Source organism: Panthera tigris, chromosome A1 (assembly GCF_018350195.1).
Source record: "Panthera tigris isolate Pti1 chromosome A1, P.tigris_Pti1_mat1.1, whole genome shotgun sequence".
Classification (NCBI taxonomy): domain Eukaryota; kingdom Metazoa; phylum Chordata; class Mammalia; order Carnivora; family Felidae; genus Panthera; species Panthera tigris.
Window position 1 is genome coordinate 140750690 of NC_056660.1, and position 20648 is coordinate 140771337.

Sequence of the window (20648 nt, forward strand, 5' to 3'; positions counted from 1 at the left end):
AAAGGCCTAAAGTAATAACTGATGCCACTGTAGACTCCCTTACATGCCTGGCTGATTCATGAACCTATTCTCCAAGTATTCACTGGGAGCCCGTTGTGATACTGAATTAGAGGACAGGACTTAGTTATTACAGCAAATGGTTACTAGGTCTAGAGGTTACATTTTAGGATCACAATTTGGCCATTGGTGCATGGTAACCCAGACAGTAAGGAGCCACTCAGCATTCTACTAATATACATACATATATACGTGTGTGTTTTGTGTAGGTGTGAATGTGTATATCCTACATTAATGACTTGCATAATCATTCTGAAGGAGTTCCACGTCCCTTAATCTTACTTAGAAGCACCTGTACTGCTATGAATAGGTGCTGATTTATAGGACAGCCCTACGTATACCCCATGTACAGCTGGCAAGAGATCTCCATCTCTCCTCCTTCCCAACTACCAGCACTTGCAGTGAAGCTTGTAATTCCTTTGCTACAGTTAAAACTGAAGCTTAGAATGTAGATGCCCCTGCGAGAAGTACTATATAGACACTGCAATTCCTGTCAACCTCCAGCGGCCTGACGTTAGATCATATCCTTAGTCTTAAGACCCTGGCTACTTAGAAGAGTGATAGCAGGACAGGTAGCAGGAGCTAGAAATGGGACCAAAATGGGGGAAAGAGGAGGTTTCCTTCTCAATTTTGCCAAAAGCTAATGTTGGTATTCACTTTCATCATCAGCAAAGTAAAGAATGTGGTCCAAGAATGATGCTTTTGAAGACTTTTATCACCTCCTTTTCAAAAAGGTGACCTCAGGCTTTGTTGGGATAGCACGTTCCTTTGAAGAGCTAAGACACTTTGAGATTCCTACTCCAGGCTCATGTTCCTCCATTTTACACTGCATGAAACCTTAGACAGCTGAGGCTGTGCACTGCGAAGTTGAGGGCAGGACGTAAAGATGACCCTCACTTAGGCAGAACGACTGTATAAAAATACACATTAAATGCTTGATAAATCAGGGAACTAACTCTTGGTCACTTTATCACCTCCCATACTCTCCCTCCCCCAGGAATTTTTCTTTAGATTGTGACTTCTGCTAGCATATTCAAAATCTGATTGAATTTCTCAAGTAGCAATAGAAACAAGGCTAAGACTATAATTACTTCAAATTCAAAAGACATTTTCTGACAGTCTTGCCAGAGAATCAGGAAATTTAGAACTGCCAGGAACCTTGGAGAAGTAGGTGGAGGGGGCTCCTTATCTCCAAGGTTGAGTCAGCAGCCCCACCACTGGTTAGTCCACCGTGAGGCATTCTGAGCAGGATTTAATCCTGGGGACTCTTGTGCCAGACCTGCTGCCACTGATGAGGAGAGTCAGGAAAATGTGTTTTTACCGAATACCCATCCGTCACCCTCATTTCTTTATGCTCAGACTAAAAATCTTGATATCACTGTGACATAGCTCCACATCCCCACCCCAGCCAGCTGGATAACATGTCCAGAGCTGACCTTCCCCTTGAATTTGTCACAGATACTCTCTTCCCCCTACTCTTCCCGATTCCCAGGAACCATTGCAACCAGAGCGCTTAGGGTAGCCAGCGCCCTGTTGTTATTCTCTGGGTGTAGGCGACCATCGTAGGGAAGGAACTGTTTGAAAGGCTCATCTAAAATGGGGGCCAGTCTGGCCAGTTTGCCTCAGGGTGATCCAAATCTACTCCCATTGGTTAAAGAAGGCAAAAATGGTGCAGAACTCTCTGCATCTCCAAAGGTCTGAAATTTCTCCTCTTGTGGGTTTGGTGAGGAAGTTTTCTTCCGCAGACGGTCCCTCCCTCCCACAGGAAGGGCTTGCTTCTCCCATCTGCTGGGGGGGGGGGGGTGGGCCCAGCCTTCTTCTCCTGCCTCCCACCACAACCACCCCCAGGTTTAAATCAGTGTAAGCTGGAAGAAAAGACATGTCTCATCTAATGCCACTTGTGTGTCTACTGCAGTTACTTGAGTCTCTTTTATTGAAAAAATTAAAAACAACTTGGCCCCAGGCTCCAGTCAAGGTGGAACATACTCCAGGACCGCTAGCTGCAGGCCCAAAGTGTGGGTTCCATGGGTCCTCCCTGCACAGGTGGAGTCAGAGGAGAGCCCCATCAGGGCAGCTTTGGGTCCTGACTGTACCTCCCTGACCAGAAGCAAAACGGGGCCAGCTTTTCTGCTTGCTCTGGGCATTATACAATCATCAGTGTCTGAAAAGAGCTGAAAGGAACAGCATCGAGTGCTGTCCCTGGTCAGGAAAGCTATACGTGTGGACTGGGGCCAAGCCAGGAATTGCCCCCCACCCCACCCCCACTCCTGCTCCAGGTGGTCAGGGTTGGAAATGGAAATGGCTGTCTTCTGGTAGGGACAGCTTTCAAGAAACCTTTCAGGGCTAGCTTCAGACTCATTGCTCCCTTACCCATTAGGGTCTGAGAAGCAGTTGGCATTTTTACCTCCCAGAGCCTGGGAGAACAACTCTGTAATGCCAGAAAATTATGGCTGCCCCTCTAGCCTCTTCTCGGGTACCACTTTTCCCCTACTCACTACCCTTCAGCCACAGCGATGCTCTTTAAGTTGCCTGAATAAACCACTTCTTTGTTGGACCTCAGGAACACCATGTAGGCTTTCTGCCTGGCATTCTCTCTCTTGTCATTTTTTGCCCGGCTAATTTCTGCTTCTCCTTCAGGCTTTTATGCTGATAAAATGAAAAAATTCAGTTTTCGGCTGCACTGGCCACGTTTCAGGTGTCTGGTAGCTCCGTGTGACCAGGGCTTATATATGGACAGCACAGACATTGCCTTCGTCACAGAGAGTTGAACCAACAGCCCTGCCCTAAACCAGATCAGGCCTTGGGGTTACTCTGTCAAAGCATCTGTACTTTCCTTCTTAGCACATTTCACAGTCAGTTACGTGTGTGTGTGTGTGTGTGTGTGTGTGTGTGATTTGTGCCTTCCCCAGGAAATTATCAATTCCATTAGTGCGGAGAGCATGCCAGTGTAGGTCATCATTGTAGTGCCAGCATTCTGAGTCACAGCTGGAACCCAGTAAGTGTATCATAAATGATTACTGAATGAATTCCTGAAGTACAGGATCTCTTCTATAATAGTAGCCCATTTACTAACTTCTTCCTAAGGCTGTGATCTGAGAAAACATCCGTGTGCCCTTCTGCTCTGGTTTGTGTTCTTAAATTACATACCGAGAGCTGTAGAAAGAGGGTCTCCCTTTGTGCCTCTGCCACCTGCTCACCTAGAGCTGAATTTTGTTCTTAATTGCAAGAGCCCCTTTAGCCTCAGTTTTCACGGGAAAATTCTTGTTCTTGTCCTTGATGCTCTTGTACTGCTTGGCTTTACCCCTTTTCACCTTTGTGTGAAGAGTTTGGTTGTATTTGTGCCATTACTGCCACTCTCTCAATCTCTGCGTAAGTAAGCAAACAAAATAAGTAATACTTGTGATCTTAGGCCACTTTCTGCTTTTCACGTGTGGAAAAGAGTCAGAAATAAATACCACAGGGCAAACACTTGAAAAGTCCTGTTTGGCTTCTTCCTGCAAAGGACTTGGAGTGAACAGATCCTGGGAAAAGAATTTCGGTGTCCGTGATAATACGTCCGTCACATACGACAACTCAGATTTCTGTTTCCTTCCACATAATCCACAGCAACACCAGGCGATGTGATATATCCTAGGCAGCCTCTCAACTTCCAGGAAGTCAGAGAAGGCTCATCAGACTAAGAGAACATTCTGATAATCCCAACTCCCTTGGCCCATCCCCTGAGAGACGTGTAGGATCCGGACATTCAGTGGATAACGTTCAACCTTGCCTCCTCGCGACTCCAGGGAAGCCTCGATCAGCTGGATGAGGTGGCAGCGCTGATTGCCGCCACAGTCCACGATGTGGATCACCCGGGAAGGACCAACTCGTTCCTGTGCAACGCAGGCAGTGAACTCGCTGTGCTCTATAATGACACCGCTGTCCTGGAGAGTCACCACACCGCCCTGGCCTTCCAGCTCACGGTCAAGGACAGCAAATGCAACATTTTCAAGAACATTGACAGGTTTGTGCTTGGGCTCCTCTGCTCGGGTTTGTGAAACAGTAGTGGGACATTCAGTCTTACGTAACTTCTCCAAGTATTTAGCTTCTCTTAGGGCAGGGAAAGGGGGAAGTAACAATAGTTGGACCATTGTACCAGACGGTAGAGTAATCACCTTGCCCTTATAAGCTTACTTGTACTTTCCAGACTGCTTTCATCTTTCTGAATTTCATTTGCTCTTCATTGAGTTCACAAACGTGTTTTACACACTGCGCAAAAACACTTAAAACCCTGATTGTCTTACTAATAAATACAGCAGATATTTTTACCCTCCCAGGGGACATCCTGCTTTTTGTGTCACTCCCGGAAAATGCATCTTTCCTTGGCTTTCCCCAGTTGAGTTTTTGCCACTTAAAATCCTAACTCACGAGGAGACAGCGTTGTTCCACAGGTCCCGGCAGAGTCGTTAGAGCCCAGAGGGTTGGGCATTTCCCCTGGCTGTTGTACTCCTGTCTGGTGAAAGTTGGCCAGCTGTGAACCGAGAGGAGCACTTCCTCTTGGCTTCCACAGGCCTGCAGTCAGACGATGGCTGTTTGCCACACGGCACCAGCCAGGCTGGAGAGCGGACTTCTGGGGCAGGGCAGACTACACAGAGCACAGGGCTCATCTGGGCCTTGGGGAACACTTGTCAACATGGACCTATCACTTTGATTTCCAGACATCTGCGAAAACATGGAGACCAGATATTCTACCTTCAACTTAAACTTCATCAGGATCAAGGCTTATTTTTTAAAACTTTGACTGAAAGAATTTTATCCAAGAGCCAATTTTATTCAGCTCCCCGTTCTGGCTCCTGAAAGTTAGAAAAAGATGGTAGGAACTGGAGAGTAATGTTTTGGCAGGTTTGTTGCCCCATGGGTTGTCACTTCTATTTTAGAGAATGACTTTTTTTTCAAAGTTTATTTTTTTATTTTTTAAAATTTACCTCCAGATTAGTTAGCGTATAGTGAAACAGTGATTTCAGGAATAGATTCCTTAATGCCCCTTACCCATATAGCCCATCCCCCCCCTCCCCCAGCTCCTCTAGTAACGCTCTGTTTGTTCTCCATATTTATGAGTTAGAGAGTTACTTATTAGTGGGTAAACATTATTCCCCTACCATCATCTAAAGAAGTAATGACAGTTCTCTGTAATTCAAATCACTGTGTCTGCGCCGAATATAACGGGGACGGCTCATCAGGTTGCTGTGTCAGTCTTGTAGGGAAGGAACTTGGCATTTCCTTCTATCTTACTATTGATACGTTTCCAAGGGAAGGTAGAAGGAAACCACTTTGTAAAATAAATGCCTACTATGTGCCAGTTACTACACACACACACACACACACACACACACACACACACACACACACACCCACCCCACAAGGAAGAGTCAGCTTCACTGGGGAAAATCGAATGGTGTCATCAAGTCCTGGCATAATGGAAAGAGGGGCAGGTAAACTTTTTTATGATCTGCACTCATTTCTTAACTCTGTGCCCCCAGCTGCCTCATATGGTGTGGGAAGTATGGTGAAATGGTAGCAGAACAGTTCTAATTCTGGACGTGATATGAACAAGGCCCTGTGTCTTCTGGTTATTTTAGGAACCATTATCGAACACTACGCCAGGCTATTATTGACATGGTTTTAGCAACAGAGATGACAAAACACTTTGAACATGTGAACAAATTTGTGAACAGCATCAATAAGCCCCTGGCGGCTGAGGTAAGCATTTCACCTATAATGAGATACATCAGCGTATTATTTCCATTAGAGCCGGCGCTGGCCGCAACGTACTTTCTCTTCATCCTGGACACAAGATGGTTGTTTGCCTGGAGGTGGTAAAGACGGGCTGAAAATACTGGCCATAGTGTCCACAGTAATTCTACCTTCCTTAGAAAGAAAGGTCCTGAGATAAACCCAGTGGTGACGGGAGGAGGAGATAGGCCCAAGAGTGAGATAGACGAGAACTGCAGACAGCAGAGCCTGGATAAATGGTGGTATTTTAGGGCACCCAAAGCCTTTTCTAATTTTGTGACATTGGAGACCTCAAAAGTGGATGTTTTAAAAAAGAGACAAACTAAGAAACAGACTCTTTAACTCTAGAGGTCAAACTGGTGGTGACCAGAGGGGAGGTGGGCGGTGGGGAGGGGGGTGGGTGAAATAGGTGATAGGGATAAAAGAGGACACTTATCATCATGAGCACTTGAGCAATGTATACAATTGCTGAATCGCTACAACCTACATCTAAAACTAAACATAACACTGTATGTTAGCTCTACTGGAACTAGAAAACTTAATAAAAACAAAAGTAAAAACAGAAGCTGAAATTTAGTATTAGAAGAAAACATGGATGTTTTAAAGAACTGTATTCCTGATGATTTGCATTAAAACCACATCAGTACTTAAAGATTATATACAGTCAAAATGTGAGTGCTAGTTGATAACAAAAGCAGAAGTCATTTTCCCTTTTTAAAATTTACGGACATAAATTTTAAAATTTAAGGACGTACCTTAGTCCTGCCTTAAGGCCTCTATAAACTGGAGTTTTAGAAACACAGAGGGTTCACATCCCAGTTGTTTAAAATGAAATCAACTGACCTCTGAGACCATGAAGCTGCTCATAGCCCTGTAAAGTCAGAAAAGCTTTTTGCTCATTCCGTTGAGAAGAGGTTGCATAGGTTGATGAGTGATGAATGGTTGTCTTAAAAGTAACCTGATGATCAGTATGGAGACTCTCTGTGTAGGACCCATCACCTGACCGGGCCAGATGCACGAACAGTGTCCACCCCATCTGTTCTACTTCATCCTCCAGGGATCCCACAGCATTATGTCAGGGCCTTCTCTTTCCACAGAGGACTTACGGGGGTAAGGATCTAGGGATTCAGGAGGGAAAAATTATACAGAACCACAGAATTTAGACTTGAGGAAAGTCACCCATCAAATAAGCCCCAAGCTCTGTGTTGAGGTTTATTATTTATCACATTGCTTAGGGTAAGCAGTAACTTCCCAGTAATAGGTAATCAAAACAACTACCTTCAGAAGCCCATTGATGGTTTAATAAATAAGTCTGATCTTGAAACAGAACAAAAAACTCTTAAATGTTATGCTTTCACTTTGGCAGAGGTCTGCAGATCTAATTAATTTTTTCACACAATGTGATGATGTCTTTGAAAGAAGAGAATAGCAATCTTCCAGGTTTTGTATAATTGGCCTATTACTGCATTTATGTAAACCTACTCCTAGACCTGGCCACTCGGTTCAGGACCCCTGACCTGACATCCATCACTCAGTACACACTACTATACAACCAGTCTTTTCTTTTCTTTTTTTTTCCAAATTTTTATTTAAATTCTAGTTAGTGAAGAGTGAAATATTGGTTTCGGGAGTAGAATTCAGTGGTTCATCACTTAGATACAACACCCAGTGCTCATCATAACAAGTGTTCTCCTAGATGGGTGTCATCACCCATCTAGCTCATCTCCCACCCTGCCGCCCTCCATCAACTCTGTTTGTTTAATGTTCATCTGCTTTGTTTCCTAAATTCCACATGAGTGAAATATGGTGTTTATCTTTTTCTGACTGATTTCGCTTAGCATCATACTCTAGCTCCACCCATGTCATTGCAAATGGCAAGATTTCATTCTTTTTGATGGCTGAGTAATATTCCATTGTGTGTGTGTGTGTGTGTGTGTGTGTGTGTGTGTGTGTGTGCGTGCTTCATCCATCAGTCAGTGGACACATGAGTTCTGTCCATAGTTTGGCTATTGGTAGCACTGCTGTAAACATCGGGGTGTATGTGCCCCTTCGAATCTGTATCTTTGTATCCTTGTGGGAAATACCTAACAGCGCAGTTGGTGAATCAAAGGGTAGTTCTATTTTGTAATTTCGGAGGAACTGCCATACTGTTTTCCTGAGTGGCTGCACCAGTTTGCATTCCCACCAACCGTGCAAGAGGGTTCCCTTTTCTCTGTATCTTAGCAACACTTGTTTCTTGTATTGTTAATTTTAACCATTCTGACAGGTATGAAGTGGTACCTTATTGTGGTTTTGATTTGCAGTTCCCTGATGATGAGTGATGTGGAGCATCTTTTCATGTATGCCCAGTCTTCTTAAACATGACTGAACACACAGAGTCCCGCCCTGGTCCACTTGCTTCTCTGCATACCCCCACCCCCCAAAATGTACATGGCTCATGACTCCCTACCACTCAGAATAGCAGCCAGGAAAACATGAGCGGACAGATGCCTTAAGAGAAAGAAACAAAGTGGGTAGGGGTGGGACAGAAGGAGCTGGCAGGCATAAGAAATAGAAGTAAATGAAGAAATGATTGAAGGGTCACAGGTATGTGTTATTTCCCATCTTTAACATATTTTTTAAACCTGAAAGTTGGTTTTTCCACATGTCCTGATAAAATTGGGAGAGAAGCTCACCTTTAAGACTACATACTAAACTACTAAATATGGCACAAAACCCTGTTTGTAGCAGTTACCTTTGGGGAAGAGGATGGAAGCGAGGGAGTGGATGAGTGGTGATAGGGACTGTGATGTTTTAAACTGGTTTTTGGGGGGGTCCTCTCCTCTCCCCTCCCCTCCCTCTCATAAACATAAAAAAATAGTAAACTCTGGTTTTGTATTGACTGAGGTTATTTTTGTATGAGAATAGATCAGCGTATGGAATATGGAATTAAGGAATTAATACAATTGGAATTAAGGATGGGAAAATTTGAGTCCCAGTCCTGTCCAAAGGTACCTGGGTGATAACTCTCTAGTGTCTGGTCATTGTGATCGCATCATCATTTTAACCATGATCTGACCATCTGTTCTCCAGATTGAGGGCAGCGACTGTGAATGCAACCCTACTGGGAAGAACTTTCCTGAAAACCAAATTCTGATCAAGCGGATGATGATCAAGTGTGCTGATGTCGCCAACCCATGCCGCCCCCTGGACCTGTGCATTGAATGGGCTGGGAGGATCTCTGAGGAGTATTTTGCACAGGTATACTGCCTCTCTAGGGAAGCTCCACTTCTTTTCTAGAAATGGCTTCTGGTTCCCTCAGGAGTGATTCATGTGGCTGGTCAGTAACCAAAGTTACTCTAGGGGAAAAGGGTAAACTGAGCCTTTGGAAGTACCTTGTCATCATCAAACTGTTAGATCCTGAACTCCCTCCAAATCTGAGCTATCGTCCATTCGCTCACTAGGTTATTCTCACCATGGAGCATGTGAGGACACAGATAGGAAGAAGACACACTCCTGCACGGGTGCAGCTCAGAATATAGAAAGGGAGCTGTGTAGACATAGATAGGTCCACACATTGCTACAAAAAGGAAATAGCTCAAAAGGAGGTATGTTAAGGGCTATCAGAGTTAAGAAACCTTGTTTCCTAGATTAAAAAAAAAAGCCCTGGGGAAATGGCAATAGAGTTGTGTTTTGTTTTTCTTTTGAAAGATAATTATGGAAATAGGAAAGGACTTTCTGGGAGAGAAAAAATGTACGAAATTATGAAGAAAAATAGAATTTTTATTTAACAAGAGCAGCAATATGTAGTTCACTTAGCCAGTGTGAAAAGGAGTTAAAGGGAAAAAATCAAGAAATTAGTAGACCACAAGATGCCATTCTAAATACAAGCCTACTTCCAGAGAAAAGGCCCTAAGAATTGAGGTGTGTATGTGTCACAGAAACAAACAGCTACAAGTAATGTATTTTGGGGGGACCTATATGGCTAGGCTCTACCACTAAGGCAGGATAAAGAATAGCTGAAAATGTCTAGAAGGACTGCCAGAGGGAATGACTAGCCAAGTATCCAGTAAGTTAACTGCAGCTTTCAAGGCTGGGAAGAGCCCTGAATTGAAGAAAAGTAGGACAGGCAGTTCGGCTTGCCAGAACCAAGGGGTTAAAAATCCCAAATTACTCCTTAAGCAACAGTGGATATTTTAAGGATACCTCATCAGTTCATCTGAAATGAGCAAGCTGAGCCCAAAGCTGGCAGGAGGCCATTAATGGGCTTCCCAGGATCCAGAGAAGACTTGAAATCCTACTCCTAATACTCTCCTAAGTATGTGATTAGGGAATGGGAAAAGAAGCACTTTTAAGTTCTTTAATAGAAGCTCCCCGTTTAAGGGTCCTTTTCCCAAAAAGGAATGTACTGACGTTCACAAGCATTGTGACCTAAAAATCAGAAGCTACAAACGAGGCCTCTGATCATGTGGCCTCTGGTTCAACACACCATCAGGAAATGTGGATGTTAATATTCAGCTTAGTACATAATGGCCTTCACACACACACACACACATTACACACTCTAATGTGCAAATTATTCAGATTTACATATTCCTGAGAGAGCTGCATGACCAGTACCCAAATCTGAACAATCATAGTTTGTCATCCTTTCAAGTGAAAATTGTATTCTATGAAAGAAAAAAAAAAAAAGGCTAGGTCACCTCAATAAATGCGTTTCCTCAAGACAACCATTATACTTTGGTATGCAGTATAAGGACTGTATGTGAACTTTCCATTTTGTCAAAACATAGAATTTTCAAAGGATACATACTCAAAGGTTAAACTTTAATAAGATTAGTAATTCTTACTGCTTCAGTGAGGATATTCCTAAGTAAAATTGGGGTTTTAAACCTCAGGCATGTAGCAGTGAATAATAAAATGATTATTGGTACAGTTTAGTGACAGTTGCCGGATTCATGCCAAAGCACAAGAAGTTTTACCCACTGCACCCTCACTGTAAATGTCAGGATTATTAGTATTAATACTACTGGTACTACTTTGGAAATCGATCTCAGGAAAGGAGTTAAGAACTCGGAGGTTGATGCTTCAGGAGGGGCTGTGGTATGGTATGAGACTTCGGACTCACAAGACCTGAATTCAGTCACCACAGTTCATCAGGTGGTTCATTTCTATAGGCCTCAGGAGCTTGCTGAGCCTCCTTCTTCATAGATACAATTGGATGATGACCCCTTTCCAGAGTTGTTCTGAGAAACTAAATGCTACCGTGACAGCTCCTCATGTGCCTCAGCCCTGTCTGTGTTCTCATGTCTTGCAGACTGACGAAGAGAAGAGACAGGGGCTCCCTGTGGTGATGCCAGTGTTTGACCGGAATACATGTAGCATCCCCAAATCCCAAATCTCTTTCATTGACTACTTCATAACAGACATGTTTGATGCTTGGGATGGTAAGAGAGTTGGTGTTTTGTCACCTCAACAGAATATCTTGTTCTGCTTTATGATGATAACCCCTAAGGACATAGGCTGGGCCTACAGGTGTATGTGAAATGTTGTTTTGTTTTTTTAAGTTAGCCATGGTGGCGTGCATGTCCACTTTCTGCATGGCCAGCACCTTGCAGAGAACCTCTGAGTACAGAAGACTCCATGGACGTTTGATAACTGGATCTACAAGTCTTCACTTCTTCAAAGCATAGGGTTCCAAAGCTTATAGCAGTTTTTCCTATCATTGGAGGAAACTCTAGAAAGAATACCCAAAGAATCTGATTCAGAGTAGACTTAATACATTTTGTAATGTTGCTGATAAATGGCTCTTCCACTTTTAACTAAGAGGACCTGTTTGTATTTCAGAAACTAGTGTTTAACGATCTACCCTTCTCATGCTTGTATGTTCACGTGTAGCATAAGGCCTGACCTAGGGTACCTCTCTTCCTATATTGAGCCTCCATATGTCTCACAGAGCACCGGCCTTATAAATGTTCCTGGCATCTAACCTGTGATTCTTTGATGTCCTTGCAGCCTTTGCCCATCTGCCAGCCCTGATGCAACATTTGGCTGATAACTACAAACACTGGAAGACATTAGATGACCTAAAGTGCAAAAGTCTGAGGCTTCCATCTGACAGCTAAACCCGAGAGACAAGGGGACCTCTTGATCTGCAACGGGCACTGTGAATCACAGTAGTGTAAATAAGAGGCTTTCCTTTATACTGAAAAGACAGGTGTAGGTTAAGGGGTTAGTGTTTAATTTTTGACTTTGAGTCACTCAAGTCCCAAATTGCATTTTTAGAAAGTTATGTTCCATTAAGAAAAATATTTTTTCTTTTGAACACTTAGTGTCCTCATCAAACTATGGAGCTCATTTACTCTAGCAGGATACAAGCAGCAAAAACTTGGTGCCTGTGAGCCCATCTCTTACCATAAAAGTCAACATTGCTGTTTAGCTTGACTATTTTCCTCAAGAGCACCAGTCTGAAAGATTCATAAAAACACCTAAGGAAAAAAACTATTTATAAAATGAGCAAAACAACTAGGACCAAATTATTGATAAACTAGTTTCACAGCCTCTGTGGCTAAGTAGTTCTTTTGATCAAGGGGGTGACACCCAAGGTAGACCGCAGCCTGGGCCTGGTGAGTGCCTTCTGAAGACTGGTAGCAGCAGCCTGTGTAGCCTTCTTTCCTATAAAAGCAATTCACCTTAACAGTGAGCCATTCACGGTAGGGAAGGGACTGACACCTTGTTTGGGGGGAATCCACGCACTTCCCTTGTTTCTGGTTTACAGAGGCAGTCACAAGGCCATATAGTGAGTATTATATAAAAGCCATTAAACCTGAATGCCCTTGGATAAGATTTTTTAAAAAAGAAAATTTATATACATTCACAGTTTAAAATTTTTATTAAAGCAATCTGAATTTCCTGGGTACAAGTCCATGGAGTATGTTATGCAGTGTACCATCTATACATAATGTATTTGGGGAGGGATGGGGAAGTTTCAGGGTTCAGATGTTTTTAATCTATATTTGAGACCTTGCCATTTTGCTTTAATGATGCAAAACAGAAAAGACTGCAAGGTGTGTAAATATATCAGAAAACAGACGTAAGGGGAAGCAGTAAATACTATTTTAAGCTATTAATTGTATGCTAAAAGCTTCTAAAGCACAAGTGCATATTTTTATACAGCTCTTTTGAAAACTTTCTGTGATCTCCATCAAGTCAGACTTGAGATTTTCCTTTCTCTTTTACCGGCCACCTGTTCTCTATGTATTGTAAATATTAGAAACTCCGTAAACAAAATAGCTTCATTTTCTTTTCAAATCCTCTGTACTCCATGCTGCATTTTTCAGAGGTATAAACAGAGACTGAATTGGAATGCAGAACACTGGAAACTAGGAAATGGGAAGAAAAAAAATGACATCACTACATAATGTGCCAATGTTTTTTTCTATGTTTTGTACCAAAAAAATGAAAACCTATATGATAATTCCATGCAAAGAAATGTATCTAAATTATTTTTGTTAGATGATAAGCGAATGTGCTTGGTCAGGACAGCAGCCTGCTTTGTGTTGTGATGCTGCATTATGTAAATGTGATGAAAATGTTTTTGTGAAGTACTTGTAACTAAATTCCTACAGCCATTTTTCATTCCCAACAGCTGTTTTTATTTCATCTCTTTGGCCTAAACTTTTCATTATTTCAAAATTTCGCTTTAGTGTCCTTTATTTCATGAATCACAAACTTTATTTTCAGACACATTAAGTTTAGGATGTCAAAATCCCACTGTAATTTGCTGAGGTTTCAGAAGCTTGCTTGAGGCAAGGACAGTATTTTCCTCACCATGTTGCTTTCACTTCCATTTGGTAAGTAACATTTATCAGATGTCTGACATGTTCTATATGAATGTTACAGCTTACTCCTTATAATGTTAAATTAATTTCATAAGAACTCAAATGTTAAATCCTCGAAGACTGCCAGGTACTAAAGCTTTAACACAGCTATGTCCTTTATCAGTGTCATCTATTGTGGAGTAATCTTCTGAATTGCTAACTAAATACTGCATTCCTCCATACAATTTATTAGAAATATAGTCTTTCAGAAGGTATACTTTATACTTAGTTGTTTACCAAAACATTCTGGATTAAGGGGAGCCATATTAATTTAGAAAAATTCTAATCTGATACAGGTAGAAGACCCTTAGTACCATGAAGGTCATTCTTTATTTCCAATTTTACTTTATAAAATTGGCTTGCTGTCTAAGCAACTCAGGGCTGGTTAGTCTTGGGGGCAAAGAACCAGCCTCAAGCTGAGAAAGGAATAATACAGTGCCTCAGAAATCTAAGCTCTTGATTGTATTATGTGAATACAGCCAGAGGATGCAGCCATAAGGGCTTGCAAGTTAATGCAAGTTCAACTTTTTAGCAGCAGTCCAGTCTGGGCTGTTACTACAATCTCCCATCTTTCTGAGTTGGAGCTTTCACCTATGGTTTCCATCACTCCATAGGAATAGATTACTACCTGAAAATGCAAATCTATGAATTCCTTGTATAATTCATTGAAGAGGTCTTACACAACTCAAGACCTCATGTAGAATTTCCAAAGAAAAAGCTAGCTAGTAATTATAGAGGAAAATTTAAAAGCCTGAAAATGACTTGGAGACACTAAAGTGATAAACAATATGATGCACTAAGACTAGAATGCATGTCTGCGTGGTTTAGGGAAACTACTCACGCTCTAATTTTAGGATGAAAACTTAGAAAGCTGGCGGAGAGATTTTAATATATTTCTCCATAAAGCTATTTTCATTGTGAATTAAAAATAATAGTATCGCTTGCCTTTACTCATTCCTAATATTAGGGCACTGGTGTGGCACAGATGACTTTAGGTCTTTTCATCTGTGGATGGTTGGGGAAACAACAGTTTATAAAGATTCCATTTAGGCTGTATGGGATGAACACATGAGTCAGCAGAAAGGGGAAGGGTCACCCACTTTTCTTTTTAAATTTTTATTCTTTAGTACCCAAAGGGAGGAAAGTATTCTGTTTTAAGGTTGCTGGGGTGAGGAAGATGATTAAATCTGAGTGGTCACTGCAAGTATTTCCTATCTGAAGCAATGCTAAGACAAATCAAGTACTCTGGGCTCATGGTCTCTGACCTGCGACAGAAGTCTTTAGTGACCTAGCTGTCATCCCTGGCCTATATGAGGGGCAGTTGCTGGTCTAGTACCAATCTAGCTAACAGTTATTTGGGGGTGGGGGGGGGAGGATATACCCTGATAAGATTCCTATTGATCTGAGTTTAGAGGAATTGTAGTGAACTAAAACAAAAAATGATTGATTTGGCACCACCAACAAAAAAAGTACATGTACCTTTTAAAACAATTTTTGGTGGTAATGTAGAGGCAACAAAAGTATGCTAAATAAAGGGAGTGAGAGGTCCGAGCACTTTTCTTTGTTAAGCTCGTACAATTTCTGGTATAGAATTTTCTTTAAGCCTAATTAAAAAATTTTCTATACAGATGCCATGTATAATTTAGTTCTGTATCAACCAATATTTGTGCTCTGATCTGAGTACTTTTGAAAATTCACTGCTAAAATTAGACCCATTTCTTAAGTTAAACAAATACCTGAGAAGCAAGTTGCTGCTGGTTTGCAGGCCCACCAAAAAAAAAAATTCAACCAGAATTTTATGGAGTAACCAGAAAAAGTAATACATTACAAGGGGCACTTGGCTGGCTTAGTCATTACAGCATATGACTCTTGACCCCAGGGTTTTGAGTTCAAGCCCCACACTGGGTGTGGAGATTACTAAAAAATAAATAATACAAATTTGAGTATTACCCTATATTTGATGTTCAAGGTTCATGTACAAGTATTCCAAATTCCTTCAACTACACAGCAAGATGTAAGTCACCGTTCTCCTCCAGTTTTTGAAATAATTTTAAACTGCGCAATCCAGATTCTCTTTCTCCATTTTTCCACAAAATAATGAGATGATCAGCAGAACAAGTCACTAGTCCATGATCTTCAAAGTACAGAAACATCTGTAAAGACATTTAAAGCTACTGATTATAGGAAATTTAAAGAGAAGAGGCAAGGCTAATTATACACTAACATGGCTTGTAAAATATGTACCTTGGAGACTTCTTGATCATTTTTCATGAGAAATTAATGGTCTACTATTTATGTGACTAATATCCTGTATTTTAATAATCAGAACTGTAACAGCTATTTTTTGTGTGTGAAATACATGAATTCCCATTGAATCTTCTCAATTTTACCATAATCTAATTCTTCAAGTATTGGTTTTATATCAGAAGTCCTGCCAGAATTGGTTCATCATTTATTGTACACACTAATAGCTACCAGTAAAATGTCTGAATTCCAAATTCTCTAAGATAAACACTGGCTTCAGCACTCTAATCAGTCAGTAAGCATTTACTTAGGGAACCCAGCATAATAGATGGCACTACCATGAAAAAGGTGCTAGTTCAGTTGTTAAAACGAAGACTATATAATCAGGTCCTAAAAAATGTAGTTCACACTATGATTTGCCACAGAAAAAGGGAACATAGATCAGTAACCACTGAAAATGTCAACGGTTCAAAAACAAAATTTCCCAAATAAAGGGAAGGTCATGCATAGTGAAAGGCTGGGAGCTAAGAATAAAAAATACGGAGTGTTGGTGAGAAGGCAGCATGAACACCGATGTAGAACAGAGCTCCTCAAAGGCAAGACTGAAATAAAGGATAGAAATACAACATTAAAGAACAAGAGGATGAGAGTTCTCTCTGAAATAACACACAGTTTTAAAGATAGCACGATAAGGCCTCAGCTGATGGGATATAAGAGGGGCAATTATGGAAGCAAATACTACAAGAGATGGAAGATTAAGAATTTAGATGGCTAGAAAGTAAAGATAAAAATATAAAAGGAATGAGGAAATTGAGGAGGTAACACTTAAAAGAGGAAATTTCAGAGACACTTAAATACTTCAGGGTCAACACTTTACAGCAAATACGCCACTTTGAACGTTTCCCCCACCATTTAAAAACCTTTAATGGGTACCTACTATTTTAAAAATTAAGTCCAAATTCTTGAGCCTTACATACAAGGACATTCATAATCTGACCCAAAACTACTTTCTCAGGCTTAACTCCTACTGGCGTCTATTCACGGGAAACCACTGCTCCAGCCTAGCCAGTCTGCTCTTTGCCAGCAAGGAGATCCTATCTTTGCACTTCTGTCTACCACATTACATCCTTACTCCCCAACTACACTATAACCACCTAAGCAAAGTTAAAAAGCAGGACAAAATGAAAACAATTGGGCTACCTGTTACAGGAAAGCAAAGATAAACAAGACAGGATACCCAACATCGGGAAACTTACCGTCATAAGGCTATCTATGTTAACCCTCCCTACCCTTCAAGGTACAGGTCAAGTCCATTTTCTATCTTCCACTAACCATTTTCTCCTAATTCCTGAGTACTCACTGTGTACAATCATCTGGGTCTATCCTAAACAGCTTAGGTTAACAGCTTACTAGATCTATAGCCTTCCTGTCTACTCAAGTATGAGTCCCGAGGGTAAGGATTATGTTTTAGGTTTCTTTGTAAACTCCAGTGTCTAGTACACTGCCCTAAAATAGAAGAAATGAATGCTAGGCATAAATGCACTTCCACATGGAAAGTAGTTCTTTCCTCCCTGGCAATGAGACAGGGAAAAACAATTTAAGAAATTCAATCCTTAAGGCTCTGCTTATACTGTTATCAGTTCCAATCATCTATCTCAATTGATCTTATTCCTTTCATTATAGGCAATAGTGTATATAGTAAAATACTAATGTATTTAGATTTCCCCAAGTTTGAACTGTATACATAATTCTCAACTAATATTTTCATATATGCACAACGCTAACCAAGCCCTGTGTTTTATGAAGCTAACAATATATCCTTCAAAAGGAGGTAAAAACAGGGCTCTGTTCTTGAATTTGATTAAGACCCCCTGAATTCAATTCTGGAAGACTTTAACTCAATATATAACCCCAACTGTCCACGCACCCTCTACTACTGTTAAACATATGTATTCCACATTATTCACCTTGTCCCATTGTTGGCTGTCTCCATCTCACAAATAATGGTGATTAAGCCCATATTTAGAAGTAACACATTCCTTGCTTACTCACATCGTATCTCCGTAAAGGGAGATCTTAATTGCATGTACTATAACCTATCCATGTTTAGATTCAGAAAAAAACGATACCAACTGAATGAAGAGCAGCGAGATGCAAAAGTGGGAATTCCCTAAACCTTTATATGCCTATTAAAAATAATACCTCCACAGATGAGGAGTGTCCAATCAAGTCTCCAATAAGCTCCAAAGAACACGGAGTGGCATTTTCCTGTTGCTTTTTAACAGGTTGGCTGGCTTGTTTGTTTACTCTTCCAAATCCCCACATGTTAAAAAAACCTAGAAAAGTAATCATTTCAGTCATTCCCAAAATTACTATGCTCTCTACTCAGAATAAAGGATCAGAAAAACAGAAAATTTAAATGTAAATATGTTACTTCCTTTCATCTTAACTACAAGGTTTGTTGCTCATCTCTTTTATTGCCCCTCCTCACCCACTGGTGAAGGTGTATTCACATGACAAAATGCACTGGGAATAAAAGAGAGCAGCAAAAGGCCTGAATGCCAGTGTCAAAAAAAAAAACCAAACAAAAACCACACAACTCAGATCAACAAAAGTAGATGAAAAGCAACATATATGTCCAAATACAATACCCTATGACTTCAGATGACCGGAAGAAACTCCAGAGGTACTAGCATCGGATTTCCTATGCAAAGGATGCTAATGAACCAGGATTTTGTTTTTCAAACCAAATACCTGCAGGTCAAGAGCTCAGGAGATTATGATATAAACACAAAAGTGTATTTTTCCATAAATTGAATTCGATGTTAATGCTTCCAGGCTGAAAGAACACTTTAATGTGATAACTGATGGTACAAATCCCATTTGTGTATCAAGCATTATGATAGACAATATAAAATGATTGAATACTTCAATGGGCCATTTGTTCAGATTACCAGAAAGTAAGAGTTTCCCCTTAAAACAGTAAAATACTAGTTGACTTGAATTGAAATAAACAGGCAGTTCTACATTAAAGCAACCTTAAGATGTGAATTTGAGATCCCAATTAGCATATGCTTCATGTAAACATGCCTATTTGGAGCACTGTATATTATTCCTGTGGTTGCACTTAACTGCCTTTCTTCTGTTTTTCATAGGAGAAAAGACACACCTGTTGGTACAGGTTCAGCTGCAAGCTGCTGTTTTTCTCTTAACTCCCAAATGCGTACACTGCCATCTTCCGAGCATGAGATTAACTGCCTGTCAGAAAAAAAATAAATAACTGACAAAAAGCAAGTGCACAACAAGGGCCTATGCTAAATTTGCAGTGAAAGAAATCAGCGCCCTCAACTGCTTCTCTTCAGCTCTTGGCAGGAGTTGATAAAAATCACTATTTAACATGGCTTTACAATGCTAAGTAAAAGCACTCCTCAGGAAGGGCACGTTATATTGTCCCACTGGCTTAAATGTGATAAATGTATCATCCCGTTTTTAAAAATGTGGGGCACCTGGGTGACTCAGTCGGTTGAGTGTCTGACTTCAGCTCAGGTCATGATTATCACAGCTTGTGAGTTCGAGCCCCACATCAGACCTTGTGCTGACAGTTCAGAGCCTGGAACCTGATTCTGTGTCCCCTCCTCTCTCTATGCCCCTCCCCTGCTTGTGCTCTGCCTCTGTCTCTCAAAAATAAATAAATGTAAAAAAAATTTTTTTTAATGTATTCAGGAAAACTATGAATTAATTACACTTTCACAATATCCTGAACAGTCCCCTTCCCTCCTCTCACTGTATCTCTTCTCAGGGTGGCTCTCACTCTAAAAGTATCCTGCAGAGAAAATAGTATTCCCCTCCCACAATTTCATCCCTAGAAACTCAGAAGCCAAATTTACCCTTAGAGGAAAGCCCTTGCTTAGTAGCCCCACATAACAAGGAGATGACCATTTCTTTCTGGCCTTCAACAACTGCAACAATAAGGTGGGTTTATGGAAAATACAAGAAGAAAAATAGTGCCCAAAGTCTACTTCTTGTAAATTTTATAACACATTACCACAAACTCTTTTGTTAGAGACAGCCATGGGTATTCTCCATTTCTAAAAGAATCTAACAGGTCAAACCATGGAGCCAAATAACTTTGCCACTTCAGAAGTTACCAAGGTGGATCTGGGAAATGGGAATCTATTTCATTTGTTGTAGAATGGATGGGACGACGGGAAGAAAGAGGAGACACAGGATCTGAAGCAGGTTCCAGGCTCCGAGCCGTCAGCATAGAGCCCGACGCCGGGCTCAAATTCACAAATCGCAAGATCACGACCTGAGCTGAAGTCAGACGCTCAGCCGACTGAGCCACCGAGGCACCCCTGTAAATGACCTTTTTAAATAATACTAATATGATCTTTGTCAAAGTTAGGGTGGTATTTTTTCATTAAACTACAGTTGGCAGACTACAGCTCATGGGCTACTCTGGCCCACCTTCTAGTACCTGTTTGGAAGTTTGGCAATGTGCAGGACACTGGAGTCATGGGCAGTTTTCTGGCAAGCAATCACACGCTTCATTTGAAGGTTATACACATATAAACCCCTTCCAACGGCAGCAAATACATTCTGGTCAGGAGAAAAGTTCAGAAATGGACATAAAATTAATCCTTACCACTACGTAGTACAACAGATTTCCAGTCCTGCTATGACATCAGAAGGCCACTATTACCTTCTGTATTCAAT

At 41.1% G+C, this 20648-nt stretch overlaps 2 protein-coding genes across 16 annotated transcripts in view; one reads left to right on the forward strand and one right to left on the reverse strand.

The window, feature by feature from the left end:
* The window catches only part of PDE8B (phosphodiesterase 8B), a 251434-nt gene extending 231975 nt beyond the window's left edge, over positions 1–19459 (forward strand). For 5 of the 6 annotated variants that reach the window (XM_042988866.1, XM_042988849.1, XM_015536538.2 and 2 more), the window contains 5 exons: positions 3843–4060; positions 5676–5796; positions 8902–9069; positions 11126–11255; positions 11824–13441. In XM_042988866.1, the coding sequence (XP_042844800.1) occupies positions 3843–4060; positions 5676–5796; positions 8902–9069; positions 11126–11255; positions 11824–11933 (747 nt within the window). In that variant the 3' untranslated portion in view covers positions 11934–13441. Of the gene's footprint in view, positions 1–3842; positions 4061–5675; positions 5797–8901; positions 9070–11125; positions 11256–11823; positions 13442–13551; positions 13662–19087 lie in introns of those variants that run through there. The other variant, XR_006218630.1, reaches the window with a different exon arrangement.
* The window catches only part of WDR41 (WD repeat domain 41), a 196225-nt gene continuing 182384 nt past the window's right edge, over positions 6808–20648 (reverse strand). For 7 of the 10 annotated variants that reach the window (XM_042988913.1, XM_042988908.1, XM_042988916.1 and 4 more), the window contains 5 exons: positions 20410–20531; positions 19102–19190; positions 18135–18268; positions 15639–15841; positions 13112–13190 (listed from right to left, as the gene is read on the reverse strand). In XM_042988913.1, coding sequence (XP_042844847.1) covers positions 15689–15841; positions 18135–18268; positions 19102–19190; positions 20410–20531 — 498 coding nt within the window. In that variant the 3' untranslated portion in view covers positions 13112–13190; positions 15639–15688. Of the gene's footprint in view, positions 6948–13111; positions 13191–15638; positions 15842–18134; positions 18269–19099; positions 19191–20409; positions 20532–20648 lie in introns of those variants that run through there. The other 3 variants (XM_042988889.1, XM_042988931.1, XM_042988937.1) reach the window with 3 other exon arrangements.